The sequence below is a fragment of the Trachinotus anak genome, unplaced genomic scaffold (assembly GCF_046630095.1).
Source record: "Trachinotus anak isolate AG129_WGS33_773 ecotype Australia unplaced genomic scaffold, CSIRO_AGI_Tana_v1 ptg000008l, whole genome shotgun sequence".
Classification (NCBI taxonomy): Eukaryota; Metazoa; Chordata; class Actinopteri; order Carangiformes; family Carangidae; genus Trachinotus; species Trachinotus anak.
The window spans coordinates 13,868,851-13,888,287 of record NW_027273859.1 but is presented as its reverse complement, the minus strand read 5'-3'; the positions used below and the strand labels follow the sequence as shown (position 1 = coordinate 13,888,287).

Genomic DNA, 19,437 nt, shown 5'->3' with positions numbered 1-19,437 from the left:
TGAAGTACATGGCAATTGGAAAGTTAATGAATTCATTTTATTTGACACTGCATCTCCTCTTGAGAGTTGAGAGTATAATGTGTATGTCCATTCAGGTGATTTTCAGACTCTACTGTTTGTCTCTAATCTTAAGGTGCAGGTTTGCCACCCACTTCCCTGCATTTTTATCCCTGAAAAAAAAACTGACCATACATAGTTCAGAGGACAGATAACTATTTGGAAGCTTTTGAGCCAATATTACAGCTAATGGAGTCCTGAGGCCCTCTGGTGGTGAATGTCAGGTAGAGAACGAAAGAGCAGAGACAAAATAATGAGTCCAGTTATGCAAATAGAAAAAAATAATCGTGTTCATTCTGCTTAGATGAGAAATTCAGTTTACAAGACAGGGAAAGAAAAACAGTTGATCTGCATTTACCATCAGTCGCACATAACAAAATAGAGAACTGATTACTTCTGTTTACAAACGTTATTTACACAAACCTATTCACAATATGAAACACAGTTCAAAAAGTGCTACAGCATATTTTTTGAGATATAAACTCAATGTCTAAACTCTGGGGTGATCACTTGGTTTTTTTTTTCTCAGAAATGATACAACGTGTATTTTACTTCAACATGTTGTCAGAGCCTTTATCACATTATTGATCAGTAAAGGTTTGAGAGAACAGGGGACAAGTGAAAATGAGTAAATCACAGAACATTTACAAGACAGTATATCTGAATACTTTACGGTCAAAATTACAAAATGATCCACAACAAAAATACAAGTGAAAAAAAATTTGAAGGCACTCATTTTCAATCTAGTTGTATTGCACCACCTCTGTTTTTGATATTTACAAGACAGTTTCATTTTTGTTTTGCAAAAAAAAAAAAAAAAAAAAAAAAATGTGCTCAATTTAAATTGACTTGATTAAGTTAATTTTTTACTAAAAGCATGCAAACCTCTTTAAACAAATGGGACCCAATTGTAGTATGTTAGTATATTTTATGTCCTGTCATATCTGCACTCTTCTCTGTAATGTAATAGTGGTCATTTTAATCATTATAAAGTAGGATCACTCACATTAACAAATGTCCAACATGAACTGTAAACTCTTCAGCGTGTGAGGCAGGTAGTGGAGCTAGCTGTCCTTGGTAAACTCCGGTACCTCCAGCACCATGCTGACCTCCAGGCTGCCCGGCATCTCCAGGGCCAGAGCAGGGTGGCACGGCTGGGTGAAGCGCTGGCTGAAGGACCCTAACAACTGACCACTTTGGGCATTGTAGAAAGATAGACGACCACGCTGGTAATCCAGGAGAGTACCCACTCGCTCAGGCATGTCCATCACAAACACGCTGGACTGAACGTCATTGTGGAGCAACTGATACCTGCAACTGGGAAGACAAAGAGACCAAAGGTAGAGGTTTTAGACTAAGGCAATGGTGGGTAGTATGGGTAGCAAATGGGGGGAGATTTGTCCATACCCTGTTGGTGTAGGAATACACTGCAAACACCATGACAGGCTGTTTTCCCCCAGTGAGCTGCCTCTATTGGCTCTACCGTATGCCACTCCGAGTCTGTAAGCTGCACTTCCTGACACAATCGTCTCCCAGTAGTAGTGCCCTCGTGCCGGCAACAACTCACCCAGGATGGATGGACACCTAGAAAACACACAAACCCTTGTTGACACATATTCTTGAAACGTTTTCAAAGGTAAGAGGTGATTGAGACTGTGTTAAACTCACTGTTTGTCTGTGAGTGGTGTGTTTTCATATGTGTCCTGGGGATAGTGTAGGGTGGTCTGGTCCACTGACAGCTCTAAAGCAGGGTGAGCTGATGCTCTCAGCAGGTGGAACCTCGTCCCTGGAAAGAGAAACAAATAACAGAAAATGATATTAAAAAAACCAAAAACAACTACAAAAATAGTTTAAGTGTGTGTTTTGTTTTTTTTTTTACCTTTTGTGGAAATGAGTGCAGCCTCGCTCTGTTCGCTGGCTCCAGCTTCATTCACAGCTTTGATGTAAAACAGGTAGTTCTCATTGGGCTGCAGGAGAACCTTCTGTTCACAACTATTGATACCTGAGATGGATCTAGGAGTATGCCACACAAACACACAGAAACACACACACACACACACACACACACACACACACACACACACACACACACACACACACACACACACACACGATCAAATCTTCATACAAATCTTCATTTTTGTTTTTTCATAATTCATAATTTTCCAGAAACCTTTCTGGTACCCATCAGGTGAAAATCATCACCTACAAATCCTAAATCATCCAGGTCTGATCTGGTTTGAGACCCACCTGAGCCCCTCTCCCTCCAGTTCATACTGGCGGCAGTACTCCAAAGTGTAACTCTGTCCAGGAGTCTGTTGTTTCCACCTCAGCGTGGCCGAATCCCAAGTGACAGTACAGCTCTCTGTGTCAATCACTGGCACTGATGGAGCTGCCAGGAAGAGAACAAGGCATCTAAGACAATAATCGCGTGCTGCTGCCTGGACAAATATTGATATGTCATATATACAACAGAAACCCCCCATGAACACTGACTATTTAAATCTATCACACCTCCTACCAGCACATCAGAAAAAATGAAAATGACACTTCCAGTTTTGGTTGTTGTCTCCAGTGTGTGGACTGACCGGTTGTGAAGGCGAGTCTCTCGCTGGGCAGAGAGCAGCCTGTATAGTTGACAGCCATCACCCACACCTTGTACGTCTTATCAGGCTCCAGCTCCTCCAAGACACAGTAACTCTCCTTCACTGTCACGCGGTACTCCTCTGACACAGCTGTGGACCACAACAATGTTGATATGCAGCACCTGTCAACAAACACTATACCAACTAGAATAGGACAGAACTTCGGTCACTTTTCGTACCAGTTTAGATAGCAACCTGAAAGTATGTACCTCCTTGTGGATCCTCCATGCAGTAAACCTGGAAGCAGTCTATGATATCTCCGGGGTTGACTTTCCAGTAAACAGTCACACTGGTGCTGGTGGCTGAGCCTGGCTCCTGGGGCTGCAGTGTGGGCCTCTGAGGCACTGAGGCACAGGAGATACACAGTGCAAGCTTCATAACTGCCACATACACTGCAGATGCAAGGCAAAGTATCTGCAAAAATACGTTCGTATCAGACCTACCTGGGATTCCCTTGCGTTGTGTGAGCTGTGAGCTGGATGTGTTGCCTTTGGCATAGTCCTCGAACACCAGCAGGCCCTTGGGACCCAGCTCCAGTGACATGGCTGAGTCCAGAGCTGCCTTTAGCCTAAACACACAACCATAACATTTAGCCTCTGGTCAACCATCCATTCAATGTTAAAACACCTCTTTGCTATAGGTTAAGCTTGATATGGAGAATGTTAAAGAAAATATATGCCCACAATTCAATTATCAGCAAACTGGCACACTCCCAGTGTTATAGCTCTGCAGGTCAAGCAGCATGCTGCACTGTTTATCAGTGTAATTATACACTTGTTAGGAAACCACACTAGCTCACAATCCATTCGCTGAAAGCACATTACCTTGCATGAATGTCTTCAGGTGACTAGTAGGAGAGCAGATTGAAGAAGGATTTTTCAGAAATGTGACACAAACCCTTATCACCAATCACTGGCCAAACATGATACCACTGATCAATCAATCTTAGAAGCTTTCAGGGCTCACCCGTGCATCAGTCTCTTCCTCTCTGGCCGTGGTCTCTAGAGTGGCCTTGGCTGTGTCAATGCTCTCCTGGAAGGAGACGATCTGGTCATAGAGCTGCTCCAGCTTGGACTTTTTCTCCTCCTCCATGCTGACGGACATGTTGTTGTACTGCTCCATCACCAGGGCCATCATCTCCTCATTCTGCACCTGCATTGCCGCCTCGCTCTCCACGCACTGGTCCTGGTGGAAAGGAGAGAGACAGCCACGAGAGACAGCCCGGTAAAATGTTGTCCTGCTAAAAATGTCATGTTGTATGCTGGACTGATTAATGTATGCTAATCTGAAATGAATCATAACCTAAGAGTATTCAATGTGAATGACACGCTTTACCTCTACAGAGTTGTAGGCCAGCTCCAGTTCAGACACCAAGTCCTCAATGTTCTCTGACCTCCCCTGAAGCTCTGCGATCCAGTCACTCAGCCTCTCCTGTTATACAAACACTTATATGTAAATGATCACATGCACTGTGCATCCTCTGACAACAACATGCAGCTGTGACCGAGCAAAAGATCAGCACTTCGAACTTTGTACATATAACGTTCAAGCTGCACCAGTTCCTCGCCTACTCTAACAATTCAATTCTTTACTCGCTCGGTTTCTAACAAGCAACCATCAGTTGCAGTATCTGAGACATGAATTTCCTTAAGACAATGACATTGATCTGTGGGGTCCCAGTTTCTTGGAGGTCCCCTGTTCATCTTTAGGTAAAGATGTTGCCTACAGCAGCTTTAAGGGGAATCATCAGGGAAGATATCGCAGGTGGTTTAACTAAGTGGAGCAGTGGTCAGGGATTGCTCCCTGCTCCTCCTGAGACTGACCGCCTCTCCACCGAGAGCAGGAAAACAGGTGTGAGTGCGTGAGGGAGAATGTGTGTCCATACTAGCACACACCCATGTCTGAAGAGGTGTAGGAGTGCATTGTGCATTCTACCTCAGAGAACTGGACTGGATACAGGTTTGCTAAGTTGTTTTGGTGAACTTGTCAGGATCGATTTTCCGCTCTGGAGTATCTGAATAGACTGCACTTCTTGGTGCTGAAGTCAGACTTGTATTATAGCTTTGATCTTTGTCTTATTTACAGTCCAGCTGTCAGTGTTTCACATAAGCACAACATCACACATGCACTAGACCTGGTTCAAATATCATCTGGAAATGATATTTGATCATTCTTATTTTGGTCCAGCTTTCCTTTCATTTAGTTGCCAAATACTTTATTGTGAAATATCGAAATATCTCATTTCACTCATGTTGTTTAATGCATATTCACAGATTTACAGAGTATCGACTGAGGAGCTTTTTCTAATTGCTTTTATGAGGCAAGTCTCTCATGAACTTGCAGTTTAAAAAAAGACTTTTGAAAAACTGCAGGCAAAAGAAAACAAAAAGACTTTTTTAGGTTGCTAGAAGTTGCTATAATGTTGCTTTAAAAAGGAGATGGCTGACCCTATGCTGACCCAGAGAGACAGCACAGGGAGAACAGTGTGTGTGTGTGTGTGTGTGTGTGTGTGTGTGTGTGTGTGTGTGTGTGTGTGTGTGTGTGTGAGTGTGTGTGTGTGTGTGTGTGAACGGATCACCTCTCAGTCCCCAATTGATGATGACACACTGGACCTTTCCACCGATCAAAGTAGAGCATTACATCACAACAATTCAATGTGCTTGGCTGCAGCCTGCCAGCAGCCTGAGAGCATGAAACCTGCCAGCATGCATGGAAAAGTTATAGCTGACTAATTTAGGGCCAGTTTATTATATGATGACGCAAACTAATGCCAGTAAAGTGTGTGATGATCATAACCGTGTGTTGTAATAATGTTGGTAAAGTGTAAACTGCGATTTGATGACAGCATGACATCAGTCATCAAAACTGCTGCTGTGTTGCCTCGGCAGCGGCTCGCTAAAACGATCAAACATCTGGGGGACACTGTGATCTCTCTGAGGCCACATAAAGGACGTAAAGAAAAACATGTCTGATCTGACAGGTTATGATTTCATCTCCTTATGTAATTAGTTGTGTTCTTCTCTGCATCCATTCAATTCATCATATCATATAGACAATGTTCACTTTTTACCCTGCTTTGTTTCCCATGTTTTTTTTTTGTTTGTTTTTTTAGAACTAGTCTATTTGCTCACAGACAGACAGAAAATAAGTTTTCTTCAGAATGTCGAACTGTTCCTTTAGATGTATTTCCCACATTTTGCAATGCTTTTCAGTAAATGCCCATTAAAATAGTAATAGACAATTGATAATCTATTTACAACTACTAATGCTGTGCATGTTTACTAAGCTACACATTTGTATGGTATTAATATACATATCAGGTGTTAATGTCACACAGCAATTAAGGCATAATAATTAATTGCAGTTAATACAATATTAAGCAATAAGTACTATTAAAATCACACGTTTTCTACTTGTTAATACCTCATGATAGTGAGACGGTAAGTTATCAGTGAACTACTTACTCACACTAAGCACCTGCTTATCCTATATATGTGTTTGTGTCTTATTGTACCTTTTCCATGCTTGCATGCCTTCTTAAAGTGCTACTCCAGTGAGAAGAATAGCAGCAGAAGTCCCTAGTGGTTCTCAACCTCCAAGAACAACTGTATCTGACATTTCCCATGATGCAACTGAATATAATGTTTTTTAGACACTTATGCCCACATCTTTTAAACTCCACGCCCCCTGTTGTTAACACAGCCGGCTCTCTGTTAAAGCCTAATGTGAGAAAGCCCTGATTACATCATGTACCGCTGTTAAACTGATCCTCATGTGTAAAACTGGTGACTTGCCCCTTTCACAAACTCTCATTTTAAAATGTAGAACAAATTTTGCTGTGTATACACAACAAATACATTATGTGCATTTAGTACACTACCTTGATTTCCTCATAGGCTTTGTCCACAGCAGTCACCATGTGGCTATGATGCTCCCCAGACACACAGTCGTCCTCTGATAGCAGACATCCACAGGTGAAACAGAACCAGTCCATCCCCTGCAGCTCAGCAGCCAGCCGGGCCTGACTCTCCTCCTCTGCATCGATGATTTCATAGTCAGCCTCAATGAGCTCTTCCTCTGGGGACAGATCATACACTTTCCCCTCTATCTCCATCTCCACCTCCGACCTCCTTTCTCTGTCCTGACTGGACTCAGGTTTTAATTCCTCTGCATCTCTCTGTATTTCAGGTTCTGGCATCTCTTCTGCATCTTGTTTAGATATTACCTCATATTCAAGCTCCTCGACAGGCACTTCTGGAGACTCTGCAACCACCTTATCTTGCTCCATCTTTTGCTCTATATCCTCTCTGTGCAGATCAATATCTGGACATGCACCCCATTTAATAATGGTGGCTTCCGGGGCATCTTTTACCTTGTGCATCTCAGCCCATTGCTCTACATCTGCTTCGTCTGGTAGTACATCCTCTCTGTGCAGCCCAGATAAATCCTCCCTGGGAGTAAAGCTCCTCAGAGGGGAAAAGAAACCCTCATCTTCTTCAAAGTCCTCCTCCGTCTTCTTCTCCTCTGCACCTGCACCTGTGTCGGCCTCCTCCACAGGTGGAGGTGGCGAGTACTCCCTGACTAAGTCATTTCTGGGTAGGTCTTCTACCTTTACAGTAACTTCCGGTTCTACTGCCAATTGAGGCTCCGTCTTTGTTTCCTCCATCGGTGCAGGTTTGTCCTCAGGTGCTAAGAGACGTTCAGATGTGCAATCAGGCTCAGGGAGAGCTTCTACATCACTTGTGGTCTTGTCCTCCCACTGAGCAATATCAATGTCCATCTCTACTGCTTGTCCCTTCGGAACGAGGAGGATTAACTCGTCACCTACATTCACCATATCCTGACCAACAGTCCCAGAGTCCTCTGTCAGTGTTTTAGCTTTGACTTCAGTTATCAGCTTTGTTTTGTCTGATTCACTATCAGGGACTGACTCCTCTTGTTGACGCTGCAGGGTTTCAAGGATTTCATGATGTTTTTTATCTGAAAATCTCTTTACATCCTCTGGCATCACAGGTTTGGTTACTTCAGCTGAAACCTCAGTTTTTGCCTCTGGTTCCTGAGCAGCTTCAGCAATAAATTCAGGCAACAGGCTCTCAGCTGCAGCTTCCCCTGTCAGAGCTTCACGTTCTCTGTTCGTTTTAGTTTGAACATCTGTTGTCTCAGCACTTGTTACCTCCTGAAGATCAATCTGAACTTGGGTTTGAATCTGTTTTTCATTCACTGCTTTTTCAGTTACCTCCACCACTGCTTGTACTGCACAGTCACAGTCAGTGATGACCTCGACAGGTGCAACACCTTCGGGAATGACTTCTGCTGCTTCTTTTTCCTCACGCTGTGATATTTCAGCTGGTGTCTCTATTTCACCTGAGGGTTCAGTCGAGATGAGCGTTTTCTGCCTCACAGTCTCAGGTTCGTTGACTTGAACTAGGACCTTTGGTTTGGCCTCAGTAGACACTTTCACTTCAGCAGCCACCATCTTAGTGTCAGCAGCTGCCTCCTCCGACAAACTCCTCTCAGTGGTTTCTGTTTGTATTTCTGGTTTAATGTCCATCTGTAGCACCTCACTGCTTACAGGTGCTTTTGCTGCTGTCTCCTCTGTAGTTTTTACAAGAACATCAGTGGCTTTTTCTGCCACTTTTTGTGTCTGACATGTCTCAGTTTCAATAATGCTTTGCTCACTTCTTCTGTGGTCTTCTCTCTGATGCTCCTCACTCTCTCTCTCAGTTTTCTTTACTTTTCTGTCCTCCTCAGGAAGTGGCTCATCAGCACTCCTCTCAGGAGGCTCAGTCTGGTCTCTTTTTACCTCCTGTTTTAATTCCTGATCCTCCATCCGATCCTCTGTCAGGTTAGACTCCTGAGCTGATTCTTGTGAGGCTTCTCTGACAGCCTGCTCTTCTGTTACCATGGAGAGATGTATTTCCTCCTTCTCCTTTTCTGTTTCTGTAACGATTTCTCTTTTCTCCTCAAATGTTGCTGATTGTAGATCTTCACTCCTATCTCCAGCTCTGAGTTCCTGTGTCTTCGGTTCCCCTGTCTTTGTCTTGTCCTCGTCTTCTTCTTTGACCACCCTTCTTAGACATCCAGTCATTTCAAACCTACCCTGTGACCACAACATCCTCCCCTCACCCTCACCCTCCTCTGACTCCGGTTGAACATCCACAGTGGGAGTTTCATCCTTCAAAATAAACTTCTCCAGGTACCCATCCTCCTCCTCTGCATCTGCATCTGACAGACATCTCTTATAAGACTTCTCAGATGCGACGCTCTCTGCCTCTGAGTGTTCCTCGTCGCTCCTCCTCCTCTCGCCTACAGCATCCTCGTAAAGGTCAGAGTACATGAAGGACATGGCGGTGGGCTCCTCCAGGAGGATGGGATCAATGATCTTTGGGGGTCCAGGGGAGATGTAAATGGGTGTGAGGATGGTCTCTTCACTCCCAAACAGGGCTGAACCATTCTCCTTCATCGATCTCTGGCTCTCTCGTCTCATTCTCATCCGGGCTTCAACCTCTGTCTCGTCGTCATCTTTCCTCTGCAGTGCATCACCAGGAGCTCCTTCTCCATAGAAGACCTCATCCAGGTGTTCCCCGACTATCTCCACATCTGTAACAAAGACAAAAGAGTCTTCTGATGCAGAGGGGCTGTCTGTGGCTGTCTCTTTTGCAGGTTTATGCTCCTCTGCTTGGGGTTTTACTGCAGGCCGTTCTGCCTCTTCCTGCAGCCCTGGAGCTTGTTCTCCAGGGACTGCCTCATCCAATAAGGTAAACTTCTCGAAGTAGTCAATGTCAGCGGTGTTCTCTCGCTGAGAGGGTGTCTGTCCAGGTTCAGTGTCTGCTGATGCCCGAGAAGAATCTTGCTTCGAGGGCTGTGGAGTAAGCAAATCAATACATAGAAGACATTGTAAAATTTACAGATAAACATTTTTTTTTATTAGACAAATAAATATATTAATTTATGTGAACGAGAAGATAGGTCAGATTTGAATCATACTAACTTGATCCCATTGATAAATACCTCTTGGTGATCCAGTATTCCCCCCTCCTCTGGCAGGACATGATTCTGTTGCCACGTCCAGTCATGGTGGTTTCGGGACTTGATCTTTGGAGTCTGGTCCAGATAAGACAAATTGTCCTGCAGTTCTGTGCTCTCCTCCTCATCCACAGTGGGAAGTTTGGAGGGGACTCTGATGTTGAGAATTTCATAACCCTCTGAAATCAAACTAAACAGTTGCTGATCTTTGTCTTTGATTTCCTCCAAGTCCGGCTCTGTATCGGTTTTCTCCTGTTTCACATTGGGGAGAGAAACCTCTGCCATCTCCGGTCTCTCCACTCCCAGAGCTGAAGCCGATCTTGAGCTGCCAGGGCGACTCAGCCTGTCCCCCAGCCTGCTGCTCCTTCCTCCAGACCTCGTCCTCCTACGGACTACTTTGTCCTCATCAAAGACAATGGTGATCTTTCCTGCAGCTCCGGAGCCCTCCATGCTGTAGGCTTCGGAGACAGAGCTCGTGTCAGAGGCCCAGGGAGTAGAGCAGCGACTAGAGGCCGTCTCCCAAACAATACCACTGTCCTCACTCTGAACTGTTACCATGGAGAATGACGGATCTACCATGAGGCATTGGAGTTTGGGCTTCACTGACTGGTCCTGGACAACCTCTCGCAGACTGAAGGAGGGAGGAACGGAGTAGAGTTAGATGAAGGAGAGCAGGCTGTTTGTGGCATTCACAAGAAGAGGAAAGGCATGACTAAACAGACTGACTGCAAGAGGAGATCCTTTTGGCACAACTCGTGGAAATGCAAGCAGAGGACAAACTAATGAATCAAATCACAAAATATCTAAGCAACATGTCCCAAAATTCACGTTTTGCAGCGCTGAGCCAAGAAAAAATCTAAGCTGAAAACACGATGACACCCGCTGATCTTTTCTCAAGATGAAGTGTAGATCTCATCAGCATTAGAGCAGGTGTCTGGTGCAAGGCTGCCAATGTGAGTGATGAGCTGAAAAAAATAATGATCAAATGCGCTCTGAGCTCTCCCTCCTGCTATGAATACAGCTCGGGGCCTGCAGGGTTACAGCAAGGTGACGTCCCAGAGCGTCATTCATGTAATTTTAGAGAAGAGATGCCTGGCCTTCTCAGATACATACAGCATATCAGTGTCTTCTACTATTTATGACATGGCAAGGACAGCTAAAGCACCCAGTATGAAACATGATAAATGAGATTTAAAATATGGGATGGTAAATAATATCAAATATTAGAATGAAGCCGCCTGCGGTGCCACACTGACGATCCTCATATGAGCTGAAGAACAGACGGTCGTATGTATTAAATGACATCAATGGGGCATTGTTTTGTGTAACATGGGTAACCCCTCTCTAGTCATGATGCAGCTTCTATTTTCTTCCTTTAAAGCAAAATGTATTTGAGCTAAGAAGCCCAGAAACACAGTCTCCATTCAGCAAATTTCATGGTTTAAGCTCCCAGCAGAAAACACATCATCTTACACAAAGTGATCCACAGCTGAGGTTATTCAGTGTATATGTTCCAGACAAGAAAGTAAAGCACCTGTTTCGCAGTTCCTCCACCTCGTCTTCATCATCCTGGCTGACGGCCTCTGAAGCTTCACTCTGAAACTCCAGCAGCTCTGTCATCTCCGAGTCCAGACTCTCACATCCCTCCATCTTGCTAGTACCCTCCAGCTCTTCCCTTTGTGGCTCCCAATGTTGTTTTTCTTCTGTGTACTTTAGAGTTCCCTTGATTTTTTCAGCCTCTTTGAATTCAGAAGAGCTGGTCTGCCTGTTTGTGTCATTCTAAGTTGGGAGCTGTCCATCTGACTCAGCGAGGGACAGAAATAGACTGAGTGGGGAATGAAAAGAGGGGAGTGGAGATAGAGAGGGGCAAAGCAGTGAAAAGGGGTATCTTTCACTGGCTTTCACTCTAACAAGTAACTCTTAAGATGAAGTTAGATTGTCAACATTTTATAAAACATTGTTATAGATCTGAGAAAATCCCCATTGTGTTGCTCTTGGTGCGCGCAAGTGTCTAACAGCGGAGGGAGGCAATGTGACTTTAAGATCAAAATCCCCTTTGCTAAGTTAAATATAGGCCGTGTGCTGAAACAGTACCCCTTGGTTCCCCTGCTGCTGGTGGTAACACTAAACAGATCCATAGACACACATACACACTTCTTGTAGGGAATCTACCCCCTAGCAGCGCTGGCACTAGGCAAAAGTCATAAAACTAGGTGTAATAAGGCGCCAAACCACAGACAAAAACCGTTGAGCAAACTGGCTGCCAGAGGAGGCCACAGAGCACACTTGAACAAAAGGTGCGCTCATTTTGTTCAGTTTTTATTCTTTTTCAAGGCCTAAGAATAAAAAGCACCTGTAAGGCACTGAATGATGTCAGAGCTCCAGGTGACAGAGGAGAAGGGGCATCCAACGGAGGAACCACAATCACACCTGCTTTCAAAATATCAGGTGGACTAGCACCAAATCTAGAGGATAGTGTTGCGCTTGTCAGGTTGCATTTACATCCCATACCCCAGAATAGATTTTTCTTCCATTTTGCATAAGAATTTACCTTAAACACAAAAACATGTCACCTAGCCTCACTTTGATACATTGTCAACACATCTGAACATGAACGACACCTTCAAAAAAGGAGCCAGTGTACAATTTAATGATTTTGGCACTTCTATTAGCATAGCCAAGAGCTGAGAGGGCTTCTCTCAGCTCAAAAATATAAAGTGAAACAATCATACATCTTCAGAGATTTAATTTTTTTAAATAAACATTTAAAAGTCATTCATGTACAAAATGTACAAAAGCAGCCGAGGAAATATAAACCAAAAGACAAAAGAAAAAACTAAGTCACACTCAAAAGTGTGAACTCTGCAAATAACTTATTTGTTAATTGAACCGAAGATAAGTGACACATCAGATTTCGCCCAAATAAAGCAAGAGATAGCTGAACGAAAGTGACATATTTGTTACCAGACAAGGAAAAATAATACAACACATCATGAGCAATGATAAAGGAGTCCGAGATCCAGTCTTGGCAGCCCTCCAGTGATGACCTCAAAATCATTTAAATTACGACACTAACTTAACTGTGTTTTAATAAAAAGCCCCATTTTTGGAGGAGCTCAGAAATTTAAAGATGGAGATGATAAAAAAAAGGGCCTTTAATGCAGTGGTAGAAAAAAGTGTCTATTGTGTTTAAGTTCACAATAGCCTCACCACTGACCTAGAAAAATAGAAAAAAGGCTTCAATGTTCCAAGTTGGTCCAAACAGGCAACATATATACTGTACATGTATGTGGCATCTTCCCTTGACTCTGTGCAGTATGGCTCTAGTAATGTGGATGTAACTAAAACTGAGATCAGAGGAGAGAAACATGGCCGAGACCAGTCTTTCAAACATAAACGCTGTCGCTTCCATTTAAGCTATCTTAAGATATGGGCCGGTTGCAGGTATTATTTTGTGTCTTCTCATACTTCATTAATCAGCGTAACTTTCTCCAAGGAATGGTATATGCATTATGAGAGAGGGCGGTGTAGCATCAATAACCATCACTACTAACGCTGACCATCATTCTGCTTCAGTGCAGCATCTCTCTGTCACCAGTACAAGTGACAAGCTTTGATTCCAGAGCCCTCTGGTGTCACTCCAGAAATATTTTATCTTTTCATCCACTATCACTTACTGGCATATTACATTACAAAAATTTGGCAAAGGCAGCAAAGCAATTGATAGTGCATAATATTCAATAGGTACTGCCACAGGACACACTGCATGTGACCGATACGGAGGCAGCCAGAGCTTTCAGAGTCCCAGAAACTCTGGCTGTGAGGTGCGGAGGCAGCACGGCTCCTCTCTCAGCACATCCCAAAGGTCTTTCATCGTTTCTGGACACAGGCCTGTTCTTGAGGTAGAAGACTCCAGTCAACTCGTCTAATTAAAGGATCCCCTTATCTCCTGGATGACTCTTTATTAATGATGGTTCTGACTGGGAGGATGGAGTTCAGGTCCTTTCTCTGCTGCAGTATCCGACATGACTGCAAAGACACAGAGAGATGAGAAGCAGAGGATTATGAATAACTCATAGCTGGCCCACAGCGGCTTATGGGAAGGAAAAAAAAATATGAATAGAGCACAGTTATCAGGACTGGCACGTACCTCAGCAAACTGAGCTTTAATGGTATCGAACTTGATCTTCTCATGGACTGCCCTGGCGACGTTATTTCTTTCAAATGGCTCTGAAACACAAGGAATTGTTGCCGCTCACTGAGTATGTAGCATTACTGCGGACATTTCTTTCACTGATGGTCCACCTTTTGTTAAGTGGTGGTGGCAGACGCATGTTATGTCCAGTGAAGTGTTTACCTTCCACACATATGTATTTGTTTCTCCACTCTTGAGAATTGGTCTTGGGCAAAGCTCTGGCCTCTCGAACAGAGATCACCTGCTTATCCCACCTGCAAGACACAGAAAAGGGAAATGTTTAGTGCTTATTAGTGTTGTAGCTGATTAGCTACATGGACACTCCACTGCCAACGTACTAAGGGGAAGTTTTCCAGATAGTTTCTGAACCTTCCAGGCATCTGTTGGTTTTGGTTTAATTCAGTGCAGTATAAAAACAGACACTTGCTGAGGAAAGACAATATCAAGTAGCACTCTTAAACTGGGCAAAGTGATATGATCGTCATGTGATGTGGTGAGCAAAAAGGTTTTCCAAATTAATCCGTAATATGACAATATGTCAACTCTACAACAATTTTTGCCTTTTGTCTGTGTTTTGATCTAAAGTAATAAATGTTGGAACTTCACTTTTCATTTTTACCCCCTTAAAAAAGAACAAAACGGAATACTCTCTGTGATAGATTTGACTTTTTGAAAGTTCATTTGTTTAGTTTATTGACATGATTTGGTTACAAGAAGTTGGTAAAAAGTTAGGAAAAATGTGTTCATCATGTGTTAAGAAAAAATTGCTTTTCTGTGCAGTAATGTCAAAGGCAAAAAAAACTAAAACTAAATCACTCACAAAGTGTGACCTGTTTGCCTTTTTGATCTCTGTAAAATGTAAAAATCAGTGCATGTTTGCATGGTGAGTTTTAGTTCAACCTTGGAACTGTGGCATGGCATGGTAACCTACATACTGCAAACACAGAGACCATGGTATGTCATGTTAGTGCAGTGTAAGGCCAAAGGTCCCACCTGCTCCTGCCTTTCACCCAGAAACATGAAACCAGAGAAGAGGATGCAGGACAGAGGAAGGAAAGGAGAGATGGGGGGCTGGAGGGAGAAGACGATGGTGAAAGGAGTGGGAGACGAGGAATGGGAGCAAGAAAATGAGCAGGCAAAAGAAACACGGGCGCATCTGAAATACTAGACTCTGGTAATGTGATGTCCTTGGGAGATACCTGAAGCTTGTGGCATAGTATTTTAGAAAGCCCAGAAGCAGCTCTCCCAGAGAGGACTGGTTTCTTGAGATGTAAGGGGGGACATGTTTGGGTCCCTCCGGGACCATGTCGATGTCCACGAAGGGATTAAAACACTCCTGAAAAATCAAGGCACAAGATAAACACTCAACACTGACACTACCACTTAGAGATGTGTGAAATAGTTTACTGTCACTTTAAATGTGGATACCCCAGTTTCTCAAAGTGGAGAGTTAACAACAGAAATTTTAAACTTCTATAGAAGGCTTTGCCTCTGTATTTTCGTTCAGAACACATTTGCATTATGAATGAGATTCTTTGTTTGTGATGGTTGAGGCAAATCCCAAGTGCTGTAGAAATGTGTTATAACAAATGCAGAAAATAAGCAAGTATTTTGCTCCTTGTATTTCCTGACATTTTGCCTGTTAAACACACTACTTGGCCTCTTAAATTGTGGACTATACAAAAAAAATAGTTTCCAGGAGTAATCGCCCTGGAAGATAAGGTTAAAAAAAAAAAGAAAAAAAATGACTGAACTGATACTGAAATGAGTTTTACATTACTGCAAAAGCAATGAAGACACTCACTGGGTAGTCCCTCTGTAGAGAAGGAAGGACAGGTTCATTAAGAGCTGTATAGAAAACAACACATCACATACACATGATGAGATTCACTATAACTCATAGGCACAAAAGATTTTATGTCTGTGTGTGATTGGACTGACTCTGGAGGTAGTGCAGGACCATCAGCACCAGTGTGTAGCTGCTTAATGTTCCTTTGCTGGCATCATTAATTTGATTGTGTCGCGCCCACTTCTTGACGACAAGGATCATGGGTCTTACCCTGAGATCAGCTGAGAGAGACCACACATGCAGCAGGTCAAAACAAGAAACTTCTTTGCCTTCCTTTAAAGAAACAACTGTATTGCACATGGCTGGACCAATAAACAGAGTAATCAGTCATAGTTAATTCTGACTAAGAAAAGATAGGTGAATTTTAAAAAAAAGTTACTGCCACAGAAATCAAAATATTTGTTTTCCCACCATAAGCGTAACTCCTCAGAAGGAATGTGTTTCTGATGCCCACTGTGTTGTTGATATTCAGATCAAACTCCAGATCACTAAAGAATGTGGAGTGGTAAGAGAGGCACATTAAGACTTATTTCTAAATTGTGTGATGATGTAAACACAGACTTCAACTGTTTTGCTCCTACCTGCCTTTCTCTCTGAACCTGAGGATTGGCACTTTAGCTCTGATCAGCTGAGTCCTCTCTACATATGCTATAAATAAAAAAAAAAAAACATAATGATATTTATGTTAGTTTCAGTTTCCTTTCCTGAAAACCTGAAACTTTTTTTGCACTGGATAAAAAGCTCCACCTAGTGGCGTCTGTGGGGAACATAAAAACTGGGGATAATACAAGCAAAGCTAAATAAGAAGTTGGATAGTAGTAAGGAAGACAGTGTTTCCACCAATGCTCAATAATGTTATTTCTAGACAAATTAATAAAATAATATATTATTCAAAATGATTTTATGATCGCAAAAAATGTTTTTTAATTACTCACAGAGTGTTTTAAACAATCTTTGGAGGACAGAGAGCACATGAATAGGATCAGGTCTTTTCTGTAACAAAAAACGGGGAAAAAAATGTATCTATGAATACACATACACACTGACATTCACAGCAGAGAGTCAGAGATACATACATTCCCCTTGAGCACCAGACACAGATCAGCATCACTGCTCCTGCAGCCCAATCCATTCATCGAGGATCCAGTCAAGTAAAGCCGTGCCACTGTGTGAAACACACTTTGGGAATAAGAATCAAAACTGAAAGTCAGAGCAGACAGTGACTGTATACAGTCATACACACCTGCATAAACACGTTGTATGTCTTGCTGCAGCCGGGCTCGGCACATCTCTTTCTGTGCCAAATCAGAAGGTTGCTGCTGACACGCCTCAAACAGCTCCACCATCTGATCGCTCAGCTGAGGGCATAAATGCAGGTAGCATTAAGCCAAAGCAGATCTGCACGTCCACACATGGACAGACTTGATGTATCTTAGCAGCAGATTAACACTACATGAATATACCTTGTCCTTGGCATAGTCCTGCAGGCTGTTGGAGCTTTCTGGGAGAACAATCATCTGAGGGTGGGGATGGGAGTGTGGGCTGGGATAAGAACGATCAAAACCAGATAAGGATGATCTCGAGGACCCAGCCACTGCTTGGTCAGGATGACGAGGGGGAGGAGGGGCCCGAATTACAGGGGAACCGATCCGTGGGTGGGAAGAGGAGTCAAGGCGTTGGCGCTTCACAACATGGAGGCTGTAGTCATCATTCTGCCTCCTGGAAAAAAGATAATGAAAAGGAAATATGTGATAAGAGAGACGGCTGTAAAACGGAGGTGAGTTTAAGGAAGCAAAAGAATGAGAGCGATTGTACAGCAGTGTATGAATGGGAAAAGGACATACTTGCGGCCGCTGGTCATAGTTGGTGTGTGAGAAGAAGGGGGGGCTGGAGAGGTCGATGGTGGGGGTTTCCATTCATATGGAGGAAACCTCTCTAGTCCAGGAACAAAGAAGCTAACAAAACACAAGCACATATTACCGTACAGGACAGATAAATAAAGAAAACACTCTGGCCTGTCTCTGTTGACTTAAATGGATGTATTTATTGTGGAGCCAAGCCTCTTATTCAACCTGCAATGATGACAGAGAAAGTCATTGTTATCTTCTCTCTTGCAAAAGATAATTTAACAGTGGATCAGGTGTTATACGAACACATTTCATTAAAGTCTACCACAGAAGGATCCAACAAATGGCCATTAGTAAATTTACTGCTATTTTACTAATACTTCTGATGTCCTGCACCTGGATGCAGTCAAGTTTCTCCGCCAGGCTCACCTGTTGACACCTGGCAGGCTTTGATGGTTGTAATCATAACGTCGTGGCACCGGGGGCGGTGGGTACAGGCCGTTACTGTAGGCTGACCGGCCCCTCGGGGCAGCGCTGCGGGGGAACATGCTGCGGGTCTTGACAGGACTCCAGCATCAACTCCGCTAAGACAGAGCAAAAGGGCGACAGAGTCGGCATTGAAAGGTGGACGTGGTACTCGTAAAGACTGAAATATTTGAACTGCGATCGACGAACAAGCCACGAAAAGATTCAGAGGAACACGAAACTTCTCAGTCGACAGGCTGTGTAGCCAGTTAGCAAAGTTAGCTCTTGTTAAGCAGCGCCTAGGCAGCCAATTCAAACGACGTTAACCTGACTATCTGAATATTAAAAGCTTTTTTTCTGTATTTTTATATGGGGAGTAAGTCTATGGGAGCGTGTGACTAAATGTTAAAAGCGTTTCCTCAAAAACTGAACCACAGTCTGTAACACTCACCAAATTTCATGTCACATGTAAACAAGACTGAAGATGCTAATTTCCTGCGAACACACTTCCGCATTGATACTATGACGTAATGGAACCAATTTAAAGGAGACGTAACCACGCTCTGGTTAAAGGGAAAATCCACCCAAAACAACAAAATTAAGCAAAAAAAATGTTAGGCCACTGTGCTGTATCAAAAGATATTGGAATACTGGAGTGAAATAAAAAAAAAAACAAAACAACAAAAAACAAAAAACAAAACAGTACATCATGATTTTGTGGTATCTCTGTGACTGTATTAAATATTTGGTTGAGACAATTTTGTATACTCAAATGAGTTTAATTTGAATTTCGCTTTATAGCCACAAATCAGATAAGCCCGTTTAGCAGTAAAATGACCACAGCTGCTGTCATGTTGTATATTATCCATTGTCTGTTCAGAAGCTTTGGGACTTATCACTTCAGTTTATCTCTGCTGTTCAGCTGACCGACTTAATTGTTGGATTCACAAATTTAAAGTGAGCTTTTCGATGTTATAAACATCAAAAAACAAACGAACAAAAAAATGATTTTAGGGTAGGGTTTCCCCTCAAAGGCCATTTGTTCACTATATTTCAGTGACAAGATATGAATGGTGAAAACAGCAGGGCTGACAATCATTACTGGAAGTGGACATTAAGTGTACACAAACCTACACAGTAAATGAGACTGATATCATGAGCCTGGGCCTCAAATAAATATATATTTTTTAATTTTATTTTTGCATGAACTTTTATGTTACTGTGTTAGCTTTGTGAGTTCTGGGCTTTAGGCTTATATGTGTAACCTAAAATTATAAATGTATCAAATTTATATTGACTGACTGACATTTACCAGAGATTCCTCAGAGTCTTGTACCTGTGGTTATTCTTAAA

General features: G+C 42.9%; 2 protein-coding genes across 2 annotated transcripts; both read right to left on the bottom strand.

The window, feature by feature from the left end:
- Positions 1 to 329: 329 nt before the first annotated feature.
- cmya5 (cardiomyopathy associated 5) lies at positions 330 to 11,529 on the bottom strand. Its single transcript, XM_071482772.1, has 14 exons — positions 11,263 to 11,529; positions 9,714 to 10,359; positions 6,583 to 9,564; positions 4,038 to 4,133; positions 3,669 to 3,887; positions 3,527 to 3,549; positions 3,146 to 3,270; positions 2,912 to 3,046; positions 2,646 to 2,792; positions 2,308 to 2,449; positions 1,937 to 2,070; positions 1,726 to 1,843; positions 1,465 to 1,641; positions 330 to 1,374 (listed from the first exon to the last, which is right to left on the bottom strand). Exons 1-14 carry the CDS (start codon positions 11,376 to 11,378, stop codon positions 1,122 to 1,124), a joined length of 5,313 nt encoding a protein of 1,770 aa, XP_071338873.1. The 5' UTR covers positions 11,379 to 11,529; the 3' UTR covers positions 330 to 1,121.
- Positions 11,530 to 12,362: 833 nt separating this feature from the next.
- Positions 12,363 to 18,609, bottom strand: tent2 (terminal nucleotidyltransferase 2). Its single transcript, XM_071482766.1, has 15 exons — positions 18,536 to 18,609; positions 18,049 to 18,203; positions 17,617 to 17,727; positions 17,236 to 17,491; positions 17,016 to 17,130; positions 16,849 to 16,937; positions 16,708 to 16,765; positions 16,354 to 16,420; positions 16,184 to 16,260; positions 15,865 to 15,993; positions 15,728 to 15,771; positions 15,123 to 15,259; positions 14,086 to 14,177; positions 13,879 to 13,958; positions 12,363 to 13,757 (listed from the first exon to the last, which is right to left on the bottom strand). Exons 2-15 carry the CDS (start codon positions 18,165 to 18,167, stop codon positions 13,671 to 13,673), a joined length of 1,461 nt encoding a protein of 486 aa, XP_071338867.1. The 5' UTR covers positions 18,168 to 18,203; positions 18,536 to 18,609; the 3' UTR covers positions 12,363 to 13,670.
- Between the last annotated feature and the right edge of the window lie 828 nt (positions 18,610 to 19,437).